This window comes from Erinaceus europaeus, chromosome 19 (genome assembly GCF_950295315.1).
Source record: "Erinaceus europaeus chromosome 19, mEriEur2.1, whole genome shotgun sequence".
In the NCBI taxonomy this organism is placed as follows: domain Eukaryota; kingdom Metazoa; phylum Chordata; class Mammalia; order Eulipotyphla; family Erinaceidae; genus Erinaceus; species Erinaceus europaeus.
This window is the reverse complement of record NC_080180.1, coordinates 67,046,308-67,058,972: the sequence shown is the minus strand read 5'-3', so window position 1 is coordinate 67,058,972 and position 12,665 is coordinate 67,046,308. Positions and strand designations below refer to the sequence as shown.

Sequence of the window (12,665 nt, the reverse complement as noted above, 5' to 3'; positions counted from 1 at the left end):
CCCCTGCAGGTGGGGAGCCGGGGGCTCGAACCTGGATCCTTATGCCGGTCCCTGTGCTTTGTGCCATGTGCGCTTAACCCGCTGCGCCACCGCCCGACTCCCTGCTTAGTGTTTTCTTTTCTGATCTTGTTTTTCGACTTCTGCCTCAGAGTGAGATCATCCCATATTCATCCTTCTGTTTCTGACTTATTTCACTTAACATGATTTTTTTCAAGGTCCATCCAAGATCGGCTGAAAACGATGAAGTCACCATTTTTACTCTTCTTCTAGCATTTGCCCTTCTTCCGTAGCCAGTCAACAGCGTCAGTTTGAGCCTGATGTCAAGTTTCGAGACCTCCTTTGAATCTGGAGAGGTGGCAGTCATTGACTAGGTGGGTCATAGTCTGTCTGGAGCCGCAGGGGCAGTTCGGGTCGTCTCTGGCTCCATCCCCAGCGATGGAACATAGCGGCGCACCGGCCATGGCCTGTTCGATAGCCATGGAGGAGGGCCCAATCATAATGTGCTAGGTCAAAGCCGGGTTGACGCTCGCAGGGGTCTGTGATGAGGAGTTTGTTCTTCACCTCAGCTGACTGACAACTCTGTTTCCAAGAGTCTGGAACAGAGAAGTTCAGTGTAGGCGTAGGGGACCAGATTGGGTGCCGAGACGTCAAGCGTTGGACAGGGTGGGCGAAGATATCCGCGTATATTGGCAGGTCCGGTCGAGCGTAGACGCGGGAAATGAACTTAGATGATGCCGCATCCCGACGAATATCTGGCGGGGCGATGTTGCTAAGAACTGGCAGCCATGGAACCGGGGTGGAACAGATGGTTCCAGAAATGATCCTCATGGAGGAGTATAATTTGGAATCGACCAAGTGGACATGGGGGCTACGGAACCATCCTGGGGCACAGTATTCTGCAGTGGAATAGCATAATGCCAGAGAGGATGATCGTAGTGTGGAAGCGCTCGAGCCCCATGAGGAGCTGGCCAGTCTTGCAATGATGTGATTCCTCGCGCCCACCTTTGCTGCAGTTTTTATGAGATGTTCGTGAAATGACAGGGTGCGATTGAGAGTAATGCCAAGATAGACTGGCTGGGCTTCATGCCGAATTCCTCCATCGCTATGGAACAGGCCATGGCCGGTGCGCCGCTATGTTCCATCGCCGGGGAGCCAGAGACGACCCGAACTGCCCCTGCGGCTCCAGACAGACTATGACCCACATAGTCAACGACTGCCACCTCTCCAGATTCAAAGGAGGTCTCGAAACTTGACATCAGGCTCAACCTGACGCTGTTGACTGGCTACGGAAGAAGGGCAAACGCTAGAAGAAGAAGAATGCCGGATTCTCGTATCGTCAAGCTGCACATTAAGCTCACGCGAGGCCGAGGCATGGTGTAGATGGAAAACAGATGATACCGTTTTTGCAGTGCTAGGGATTACTCTGAAAACATCCAATAGTTCTATGTGGTTCATTGGTTTGTATGGTAGTTTTCCATCCTTTCACTTTGACTCTGTTTGTTTTGTGGAGTTAGGTGGGATTCCTGCAGATAAGATATGGTTGGGTTGTGTTTTCTGATCCATCTTCCTACTCTGTGCCTTTTTATAGGTAAATTCAGGCCACTAGTATTTATTGATATCAAAGATTGAAGATATTTTAATGCCATTCTTGTAGATTTTTAGAGTGTTCTGATATATGGCATATTTATGGTGGTCTGACTGTTTATAGGAGACCTTTCAGAACTTTCAGGGCAGGCTTGGTGATGGTTGATTCCTTCAACTGTTGCTTGTCTGAGAAGGTTTTGATGCCTCCATCTAGTCTGAATGACAGTCTAGCAGGATATAGTATTCTTGGCTGAAAGCCTTTCTCATTGAGCACTCGATAGATATCTTGCCATTCTCTTCTGGCCTGTAGTGTTTGTGTGGAGAAGTCTGCTGCTAATCTTATGGGTTTTCCTCTGTAGGTGATTCTTTGTTTTTCTCTTGCAGCCTTCAGGATCCTTTCTTTATCCTTATTCCTTTCCATTCTAAATAGGATGTGTCTTGGTGTCTTTAAGTCTGGGTTGATCTGTTTGGGACCCTCTGGGCTTCTTGAACCTTTATGTCTTTGATGTTGTCTAGATTAGGGAAGTTCTCAGCTATTATGGCCTGAAGAATGCTTTCTTCCCCTTCCTCTCTTTCTTCCTCTGGTAAGCCAATAATGTCTATATTATTTCATTTGAAGTCATCCCATAGGTCTCTGTTGTTGTTTCATTATCTCTTAATCTGTTTTTGAGATCTCTTCTTTCTTAGTTTTCTCTAATTCATCCTCGAGCTTGCCAATTCAGTTTTCTACCTCATTCATTCTTTTTTATTTTATTTTTTAAATATTTATTTATTCCCTTTTGTTGCCCTTGTTGTTTTATTGTAGTTACTATTATTGTTACCGTCATTGTTGGATAGGACAGAGAGAAATGGAGAGAGGAGGGGAAGACAGAGAGAGGGGGAGAGAAAGACAGACACCTGCAGACCTGCTTCACCACCTGTGAAGCGACTCCCCTGCAGGTGGGGAGCCGGGGGCTCGAATCGGGATCCTTACTCCGGTCCTTGCGCTTTGCACCATGTGCGCTTAATCCACTGCACTACCGCCCGACTCCCCTGCCTTATTCATCCTATTCTCTCACCCCTCTGTTTTCTGCTGCTCAGCTATTGTTACCCTGCTCTGATACTGTATTAGTTTGTTCAGCTAGTTGTGCTCTTAGCTCAGCTGTTTCAGCTAATTACCTCGAGATAATGCTTTCTTTCAGAGTCTCATTTCTGCATTTCTGATGACAGTTCTTTCAAACTCTCCTCAGTCCTGTGACTTAATTCCTCATTTAGCATTTGGATATTGATCTCATTCTTCTGCCTTTGGAGGGATTTTAGCTGGGATTTTGTCCTTGTTCATTTCTCCAATGTTGTTCCTTGGTTTAACCATATTATAGTGTGTTATGAGGTCCCTCTCAGTACTTTTCAGTCCACTGATCACTCTTGCCTGGATTGACTTGTGTCTAAGTAAAGTGCTTAAAGAATTCAAACTTGTGGAAATTAACAGCTGTTTCAATGTTATCTCAGTCCCTGAGTTGGAGCACAGAGGCTGTTAAAGCCTCTTTTGTTCTTTTTCTTCCCTGTAGGCTATGGGAGCCTGGGGGCCTTTTATCTATAAGTAGGCTACTTAGCTTAATCACTCACTCCTGACCAAGAGATAAATCAGGGTGAGGGAGAGATAGCACAGTGGTTATGCAAAGAGACTCCCACACCCCAAGGATCCAAAGCTCCAGGCTCAATTCAGCTTCTCTGCCAAGCTGGGCAGGACTGCTCGATCCTGTGAGTTTCTAAACAAGTCCTGTTCATAGTCTGTAGTTTCTGAGGCAATTATTCACTGTGTTCTCATCAGGAGAACAATGTGGAAAGGCTTCCACCACACAGCCCCACTGCTAGGCCACCGAGGTGTAGCTCTTCTCCTGAGTTTCCCTGGCCAGTTTTCTGTCCCCCAATGTCAGCACACGGCCTCCTCCTTGATGCTCTAGCCTCTGAGGGAAGTAGCAATGGAGACTCACAGTTGCATTTGGTGAGTCTTAGGGGAGTCCTCTCCTCCCTTCAGCCGTCCCCTTGTTGGTGAAGCAGACTGGAGGTGACTCCTCAACTGGCAAACTGCCGGACTGTTCCCAGCTGCTGGGGAGTAGATGCGGCTGTAGCCCCAGGAATCTCTCCTTAGGCTCCTCTCTGTCCACGAGCCGCACGTGTTTGCACTCACCGGTGACCTGTGGTCCCAAAGTAGTCCCGGTTTCATCTTGTTGCAGTCTCAGGTGATCATTGATAATCCTTGTTCTTTAGAGAAGTTTCTCAACTGGGTAGAGCTGGAGGTCTGTGCAGAGTGTGGTCTCTGGAAGCTCTGGTGATTTGGTGGGTTCCCAAAGTCGTCGTGGTCCTGTCTTGTTGTGGTCCCAGGGGTCTCCTCTGCTATTCCTAGTTGTTGACCCTGTTTAAGTATCGTGACACTCATCACTGTGTCAGGGCTGGACCGGCATCACCACCATCTTCTAAACAGAAGCCCTGTAGCAGCCTGTAATAATTCAATTCACCTGCTCCCTTTCCCTAACCCCAGCCAACTTTCACTTTATTGTGTTTTCTTTTTTCTCTTGTCAGGCTGGACTGCTCCAGACTGCCTTTTTCAGACAGAGAGAGAGAGGGAGAGGGAAAGAGAAGCAGAGAGCCCACAGCACCAAAGCGTCCTCCGGGGCAGTGAGGGCAGGGCTGGAGGCTCACTGTCCAGAGGGCGTACTTTCTGTCTCTGTGACCTTGTGCGGAATCTCCCGTGTCCTGTGTCTGACTGCCTGGCGGGAGGTGGTCTGGGCTGGCCGGGGTCAGAAGCCACCCACGTGGTAGCATGTGGCAGGGGCTTGAGACACAGCTGCTCTCTCAGCCTGGCTGGGGGGGTCTGGGCTCCTCTGCAGTCCTGGTCCTTCTGGTCAACAGTGAGTCCATCCTAAGCTGCACCGCCCCCCCCCCCAACGGCAGTGCGTGCAGGGCAGACGCCACATCCCGCAGGCACACGGGCCACTGGCGGCTGTGCTGAGGTTTTCCCACTTCCCTCCCCTCGAGCAGACTCCTCATGGCAGCTGCTCCAATGCTGTTTGAACAGGGGAAGATGACAATGCAGGACAAACTGGAGAAGGAGAGGAATGACGCCAAGAATGCGGTGGAGGAGTACGTCTACGACTTCAGAGACAAGCTGGGCACCGTCTACGAGAAGCTCATCACCCCGGAGGTGAGTCCACCCCCGGCCCTCGCTGGAGCCGCTTCCCTGTGTCAGCAGATGTCACAGGCAGGTCGCTGTGTCCGTCCTCCAAGCCTGGGAGGCAGAGCTTCCTGTCATATCTCCACTTGCAGGAGTTTGGTGAAAACGTGTTTGAGCAATGAGTTAGAAAACTCAGACAGCTTGCCTTCCCTTGCTGACTTGTTTCGATTTTTTTTTTTAACTTTATTTGGATGAACAGAAAGACTGAGAAAGAGACAGACACCTGCAGCACTTTCCCTCTTGACGTGGGGACCAGGGCCTTGAACCTGGTTCCTTGTGCACTGTAATGTGTGCATTTAACCAAGCGTGCCACCACTGGCCCCTGGTGACTTGTTTCGGACGAGGCTACTTTTTTTTTTAAATATTTATTTTCCCTTTTGTTGCCTTTGTTTTATTGTTGTTATTGTTGTTTATGTCATTGTGGTTGGATAGGACAGAGAGAAATGGAGAGAGGAGGGGAAGACAGAGAGGGGGAGAGACAGACAGACACCTGCAGACCTGCTTCACCGCCTGTGAAGCGACTCCCCTGCAGGTGGGGAGCCGGGGGCTCGAACCGGGATCCTTACGCTGGTCCTTGCTCTTTGCGCCTCGTGCGCTTAACCCGCTGCGCTCCCGCCCGACTCCCACGAGGCTACTTTTTAACCAGACAGAGAGGGAAAGAGACACCTGCAGACCTGCTTCACCGCTTGTGAAGTGGACCCCCAGCAGGTGGTGAGTGGGGGCTCGAACCAGGTGCTCCCATTTGGTACTATGAGCACTTAACCAGCCCGTGTCTTTTCACTGCCTAACTAGGACTTGAACAAACTGTCTACAGTCTTAGAAGACACAGAAAATTGGCTTTATCAGGAAGGAGAGGACCAGCCGAAACAAGTCTACGTGGACAAGCTCAAAGAGCTCAAGGTGAGCTCCCCGGGTCCGTGCCTGCGTCCGTGAAAGGCTGGGGTCAGCGCTCCCTGTGTGTCACAGGCATGCTCGGCGCTGGGAGACCCCACCGGGCAGGGACCACGTCTCAGCCAGTGACCAGAGAGCTGGTGGTACAGTCACACAAGGCACATGCACCAGGGGTCCCCGGGGGCGTCACCGGCCCTTTGTGCTGGAGAGCCATTCCTCAGTCCCTCTCCTGTGGTGGCCGCACCCTGCCAGCCGGCCGGTGCCCCTCCACCTGACTGGTGGCATTTGAAGGAAAGGCCAGGGGCCCACCTGCCACCTGCCTCCTGCTACCAGCCCCGTCATCCCACGTTCCACCTCTGCAGCCTGGCTTGAATCTGCCGGCCCGGGACCTCTCTGAGCCGATCAGGAACGTGGTGTTGGGGGCATCGGGCCAGGCACTGCAGGGGTCAGTCCTGCAGGAAAGCCCCTCCCGATACAGGTTCCTTGCAGAGGACAGAGAAAGCGCGCAGCGAGCCTGGGTTTCTGCCCCTCTCTCCTCCATCTCACTAACAAGCAGAGCTCCACAGAAACAGGAAGGGGCACCAGGGGGTCTCCCGGCAGAGCGCACCTGCTGTGCTCAAGACCCCAGGCCTAGCCGCAGCCCCCGGGCCCCCACTTGCAGAGGGGAAGCTTCCCGGCAGTGGAGCACTGCCGCAGGTGCCACCTCGCTTTCCCCTTTCACCCTCTCCGGGAATGGCCGCTGGGAGTGGTGCTGGTGTGCGGCGCCCAGTCCTGGGGACAAGCCTAGTGACAGGAGAACAACGCATATGAAGTTAAAGAAAAAATAAAAGTGCAGTAGTTGGCGTCCTCTAGAAACACTTGAGTGAGAAGTGTGAGGTGAACATGATGAGGACAGTCTGGAGCCCGGAGCAGAGGGCGGAATCCACACACAGGCTGGGGGGGGGGGGGCGCTCAGGGGGACCCACAGAGGGTCCCAGCAGAGTCTGAATCCACACACAGGCTGGGGGGGGCTCAGGGGGACCCACAGAGGGTCCCAGCAGAGTCTGAATCCACACACAGGCTGGGGGGACGGGGGGACCCACAGAGGGTCCCAGCAGAGTCTGAACCAGGTCACACTGTCCTGCAGACCCTGACTCTGACCTGTGACGCTCACACCAACTCTGAAGGGACCCAGGGCTGGGGCGGGGGGGGTGGGGTGGGGGGGTGGGCACGTTCTGGCTGCTGGGCGTGTCCCTGTGTGTGGCTGAGGCCGCGCCCCAGGGAGGGAGGGGACCGCAGACTGACACGCATGGCTCCCTCCCCACCCTCCCGTGAGAACTCACACCGAACTTTTCTTTTTAAAAATGTCCCGTGGCCAGAAACACGGCCAACCGATCCAGGTGAGGTACTTGGAGCATGAGGAGAGGCCCAAGGCCTTGACCGAGTTGGGGAGGAAGGTGCAGCTTGTCATGAAGGTGGTGGAGGCGTACAGAAGCAAGGTGCGGCCCCGGTGTGTGGGCAGGCGGGCGGGCGGGCGGGCGGCGGCTCCCAGCTTGTCGTGAGGGTGGTGGAGGCACCCAGCTCCAGAGACCAGAGGCCCCTCAGTTCAGGGTCCACGCAGACTCTGAGCACAGTGCCCCCTGAACCCAGGGCCCTGAGCTCCTCGCTCCTTGGGCCTCATTCCTTGCCCAGGTCTCCGAGACCCAGGGTCCAACCCTCACCTGGCCCCTGGGCTGCCTCTGCCCTCCCTGTGCCTCCGGGTCTCCCTGCCCAGGTCGCCATCATCCCCTCCCCTTCTCAGTACACAGCCCCCTTCCCACCAGCCCGGAGGCCCATCAGTCACAGAAGCACCACCTCCATCGGGATGAAATGATCAGAGTAGACAGACGGCTCCTGGTTTTATCTCTGGACTAGAGTCAGCAGACTGGTTGACGTGGACAGACAGACTCAGACTAGACAGAGGGCTCCTGGTTTTATCTCTGCAGCAGAGTCAGCAGACTAGCTGACGTGGACAGACAGACTGCTCCCCTGCCCAGGGCGAGGTGCTTCAGTGGTCCTGTGACGTCATCAGTTCAGCCAGGAGCCCGCAACCTACAGGACTCGGATGACAGCACGGGGCGAGCAGAGGTCCCCCCTGGGCAGGGGTGGGCAGTCGTGACAGTGAGCATGTCTGTCAACAGGATGAAAAATACAGCCACTTGGACCCTGCCGAGGTGGACAAGGCCGAGAAGTACGTTGGTGACGTCGTGGGCTGGCTGAACGGCAAGATGAACGCTCAGAACAAGCTCAGCCTCACGCAGGACCCCGTGGTGAAGGCCGCGGAGATATCGGCCAAGGCACAGGTGAGACACGGGCTCGGGGGAGCATCCCCGCCGGCTCTGCCCGGGCTCCGCAGCCCGTCGCTCTGGCTCTGGCTGCAGGACTCCGGCCTGGTCAGGTGTGCTGTCTGCCTGTGTTAGGCAGAGCAAGGCTATGGGAAAGGCATTTGTCGAGCTTTTAATGCATCAAGTTGCCCGCCTCCCCGCCCGCCCCCCCCCCAGAGCGCCGCTCAGCTCTGGCTGACAGTGGTGCAGGGGATTGAACCTGGGACCTCAGAGCCTCAGTGTGCTGTTTCCCTGCCCTGCATTTACTTTCAAGGAGTATTTTTCCTCGCAGAAAAAGGTATCTAACTGTTTTTAAAACTAATGCTGTGTGTATAAGAATGGAGCTGCAGATGTCAGGCGGTAGCGCAGCGGGTTAAGCGCAGGTGGCGCAAAGCACAAGGACCGGCATAAGGATCCCAGTTCGAGGCCCCGGCTCCCCACCTGCAGGGGAGTCACTTCACAGGCGGTGAAGCAGGTCTGCAGGTGTCTGTCTTTCTCTCCCCCTCTCTGTCTTCCCCTCCTCTCTCCATTTCTCTCTGTCCTAGCCAACAACAAAGACATCATCAACAACAATAACTACAAGAGCAACAAAAGGGAAAATAAATACATAAATATTAAATTTAAAAAGAACAGAGGTCCACCTGAGACTTTTAATATAAACTTGAATGAGAAATTTCAATCAGATTACAAAAAAAAAGAAAAAAGAAAAGAACTTTCAGTCAGGGCCGGGTGGTGGTGCACTTGGTTAAGCACACGTTACCACGCACAAAGGCCCAGGTTCAAGCCTCCGGTCCCCACCTGCAGAGGAAAAGCTTAACGAGCAGTGAAAGCAGAGCTGCAGGTGTCCCTGTCTCTCTCCCTGTCTCCCGTCCTCTCTCAATCTCTGTCTCTATCCTAAATAAATAAAAAATAAAAGTTTAGATCTATAAATTGCATTGGTATTCTCATAGTAGAGCACAGGACATGATTGAAAGGAACAAATTGAAATATTTCCTGCCATGTAAACTAACTGAGAAAACAGGTCTGGGTGAGACTGGAGTCGGGAATGTTCCAGTTGAATCAGCTCCTCTCCCCGCCGATCTGCACTAGGCCTAGACGCTCAGCCCGGCGGTCAGTCAGATGGTCAGCCAGTGGTCAGTCAGATGGTCAGCCGGTGGTCAGTCAGATGGTCAGCCAGTGGTCAGTCAGATGGTCAGCCGGTGGTCAGTCAGATGGTCAGCCCGGCGGTCAGACGGTCAGCTGGCGGTCAGTCAGATGGTCAGCTGGCGGTCAGACGGTCAGCCCGGCGGTCAGTCAGACGGTCAGCCAGCGGTCAGTCAGATGGTCAGTCCGGCGGTCAGTCAGATGGTCAGCCTGGCAGTCTGTCAGACGGTCAGCCTGGCGGTCAGTCAGATGGTCAGCCCGACGGTCAGTCAGTCAGCCAGCGGTCAGTCAGATGGTCAGCCAGGCGGTCAGTCAGATGGTCAGCCAGGCGGTCAGTCAGATGGTCAGCCGGTGGTCAGCTGACCTGCACTAGGCCTACACGCTCAGCCCGGCGTCAGCCGAGCCATGTGCTGGGCCACAAAGACAGCTGCGCGTGCAGCTGAGCTGCCCCGTGGAGCAGGAAGGAGCCTGTGGAGAGTCCTGTGAGCCCTTTCTGTGTTTAGGAACTGGACAATTTCTGCAACCCCCTCATCTTCAAGCCCAAGCCGAAGGCCGAGGACACAGAAGACAAGACAAAAGCCAGCGAGCACAACGGACCGACGGACGGGCAGGGCGGGCCAGACTCCAAGCCAGACCCGGCGAAAGACGGCGCCCCGCACGCAAAGGCCGGTGGAGAGATGGACGTGGACTAGGCTCCCGTGGCCGCCCCCGCCGGCGCAGACGGCCTCTGTCCACCGCTGTCCCGCCCGGTACACACAACAGATGTTGAGTTGTTCTTAACCACTTTTTGTCATTTGTTTGTTGGAGTCGTTTTGAAGAGTGTTTTGTGTTGAGCGCACCTCGTTCCCTTCCACGGCTGCGGAGGTGAGAAGACTGAGGGGACGCAGCCCGGCTTCCTCGCAGCTCCCGGGCACCGTGGCCGCCACCGAGGCCCGGGTCATCTGGCCGTGCCAATGTAACAGCGGTAACATCGAAATTAAGATGGCTTCCCGCTCCGTGGGCTGCGCCGTCACTCGGCCGAGCCCTTGCTGAGCGGGAGGCGACGCGGTGGTGGCGGCACGCGGTGGTGGTGGCACACTGGCACACGGCGGACTGTTTGCGGCTCGCGCCTCTTCCCTGCGGTGCTGGCGCGGCCTTCCCCGGGCCCGCCTGGCGCCTTGTTTCAGTTCTGCGGTTGTCTGGGTGTTTGACTCGACTGTGCGACGTCTTCACACAGGGCAGGGTGCGGCGCGGCCCTCACCTCCAGTTACTGGCCGTGGCCCTCCGGAGACACCCCGGCCGGGAGCGCGGGTCCAGGTCCCGTGCGGGAGGAGGGTGTGGACGGGACGGCCCGAACTGTGGGAGGCCCCGTGCTTCACCGCGCCCTGCCGCCTTGACAGAGGGCCTGCGTCTCGAGCCCGGCGGCCCCAGGCGGTACCGGCTCTGAGGTGCCTCCGGCCTGCGCGTCGCGTCACTTCACGCGGGCCGGGCGCCCTTGTGGCCCCTCGTCTCAGGCCTCTGGCGGAGGCGCTCCCGGCTTCCCCGGCTCCTCGGGCAGGGGCACCGGCTGGCTGACGTCTGTGGGGAGCCGCAGAGCGGGCCGGCAGAGGCGGCGGCGGGGCGCGCTCTGCCGCTCTGGGGTCCCGGCAGCCGTCCCAGCCGGTTCGCGCACCTCTGTGTTTGCAGCAGACGCGCGTCCCGCACCCGTGTTACCCGGCACTTTACCGGTGAGCTAGCCAGAGGCGGCGCGGATGCTTCTCGGCCCCGATTCGACTTAAACTTGCTTTTGACAAAGAGACTCTGACTTTGCAGTGTAGTTATCCGTTGACCCGAGTAATAAAGATGTGTCGCTCGTGCAGTTTTGCATGGAAGTCTTTCTAGCAGCGATGTCAATCAAACTGGCTCCCAGAGTCACGAGACGGCGGCCTGACTCCAGCCCGCTCCCGCCGCCACAGTCCTGCGCCCCAGTCACCCCTCCTCTGGGGCTGCGGCGGCCGGCGCTCTGAAGTCTAGAAATCTGCAGAGACCCGGTCCTTCCCCCGCGGCCCTGCATGCGGGACGTGTTCTGTTTGCCACTTGCCACCTTGGCGCTAGCGAGCAAAGCGCTTCATCTCTGGGCGGCACCGAGCACGCGGCTCCGCTCAGACTCTGCGGTCCCAGGTGCGGTCCCCGCACCACTGTGTCCCCACTGTCGTCTCTGTGTCCCTCCCCCCCACCCCCGGCGCGCGCCCGTCTGCCACAGCCCAGGCTCCTCCTCAGTGCGGACTCCGGCAGAGCTCTCGGCCCCTGGGAAGCTGCTGACAGACAGTCCGGCAGCAAAGGAGGCAGCGGCCGGGCCCGAGAGCTGCCAGCGGCTCGGGGAGGGAGGCCGGCGGGGCGGGGGCGGGGGCGGGGGCGGGGGCGGGGGCGCTCGGTGCCCCTCGTGCTCTGCGCGCAGGCCTGAGGTCCCGGGGGCACCTGCTCTTCTCCTTGTCCCGGGGTGGGGGTCCCCGGGCCCGGCGCCCGCCCGCGCGGACGGGACGGAGAGAACCGCGCGGGGGAGGGGGAGAGAGGCACCCGCAGCCCTGCTTCACCGCCTGTGAGAGCCGCCACCCTGCGGCTGGGGAGCGGGCTCGAACCCGTCTTTGCACGTGGTGACGTGTGAGCGTAACCGGTGTGCCCCGCCTGGCGCCCTCCACACGGCTTCCTCTTCCCAGACCCTCTTCTCTGCGGATGGTGCTGACGGGCGGGTGCTGACGGTGGGTGCTGACGGGCGGGGGCTGACGGGCGGGTGCTGAGGCGGGTGCTGACGGTGGGTGCTGACGGGCGGGTGCTGACGGTGGGTGCTGACGGTGGGTGCTGACGGTGGGTGCTGACGGTGGGTGCTGACGGGCGGGGGCTGACGGGCGGGTGCTGACGGTGGGTGCTGAGGCGGGTGCTGACGGGCGGGGGCTGACGGTGGGTGCTGACGGTGGGTGCTGACGGTGGGTGCTGACGGTGGGTGCTGACGGTGGGTGCTGACGGGCGGGTGCTGACAGGCGGGTGCGCAGGCTCCGGGCAGCGGGTGCTGAGGCGGGTGCTGACGGGCGGGTGCTGACGGGGTCACCGTGTGGGCGTCGGGTGGGAACGGCCCTCGTGCCGGGAGCGGCGTCACTCACTCCGAGGAGCCAGGCGCACACGCGGCCGCTTCAGGTCTGGGGGAGGCCACACACACCGCAGGTGGCAGGAGCCTCGGCGTGCAGGCCCCACCGCTGTGCCTGTCCTGCCCCCGGACGCCACCCTCGGGCTTCGGGCAGGAGCCAGAGCAGCACAAGGGATGGCAGGTGACGGGGCGGCAGGTGTGCCAAGATGCAGGTGACGGCGCGGCAGGTGACGGGGCAGCAGGTGACGGGGTGCAGGTGACGGGGTGCAGGTGGCAGGGCAGCAGGTGACGGGGTGCAGGTGGCAGGGCGCAGGTGACGGGTGGCAGGTGACAGGGCGCAGGTGACAGGGTGGCAGGTGACGGTGCAGGTGACAGGGTGGCAGGTGACGGG

At 57.6% G+C, this 12,665-nt stretch overlaps 2 protein-coding genes across 2 annotated transcripts in view; one reads left to right on the top strand and one right to left on the bottom strand.

The window, feature by feature from the left end:
• HSPA4L (heat shock protein family A (Hsp70) member 4 like) overlaps positions 1 to 9,954 on the top strand; it is a 29,441-nt gene extending 19,487 nt beyond the window's left edge. The window contains exons 13-17 of the mRNA XM_060179105.1: positions 4,643 to 4,768; positions 5,591 to 5,698; positions 7,048 to 7,167; positions 7,849 to 8,010; positions 9,678 to 9,954. Coding sequence (XP_060035088.1) covers positions 4,643 to 4,768; positions 5,591 to 5,698; positions 7,048 to 7,167; positions 7,849 to 8,010; positions 9,678 to 9,866 — 705 coding nt within the window. The 3' untranslated portion in view covers positions 9,867 to 9,954. The remainder of the gene's footprint in view (positions 1 to 4,642; positions 4,769 to 5,590; positions 5,699 to 7,047; positions 7,168 to 7,848; positions 8,011 to 9,677) is intronic.
• The window catches only part of SCLT1 (sodium channel and clathrin linker 1), a 243,932-nt gene that overhangs the window by 34,854 nt on the left and 196,413 nt on the right, over positions 1 to 12,665 (bottom strand). The gene's annotated exons all lie outside the window — the stretch shown is intronic.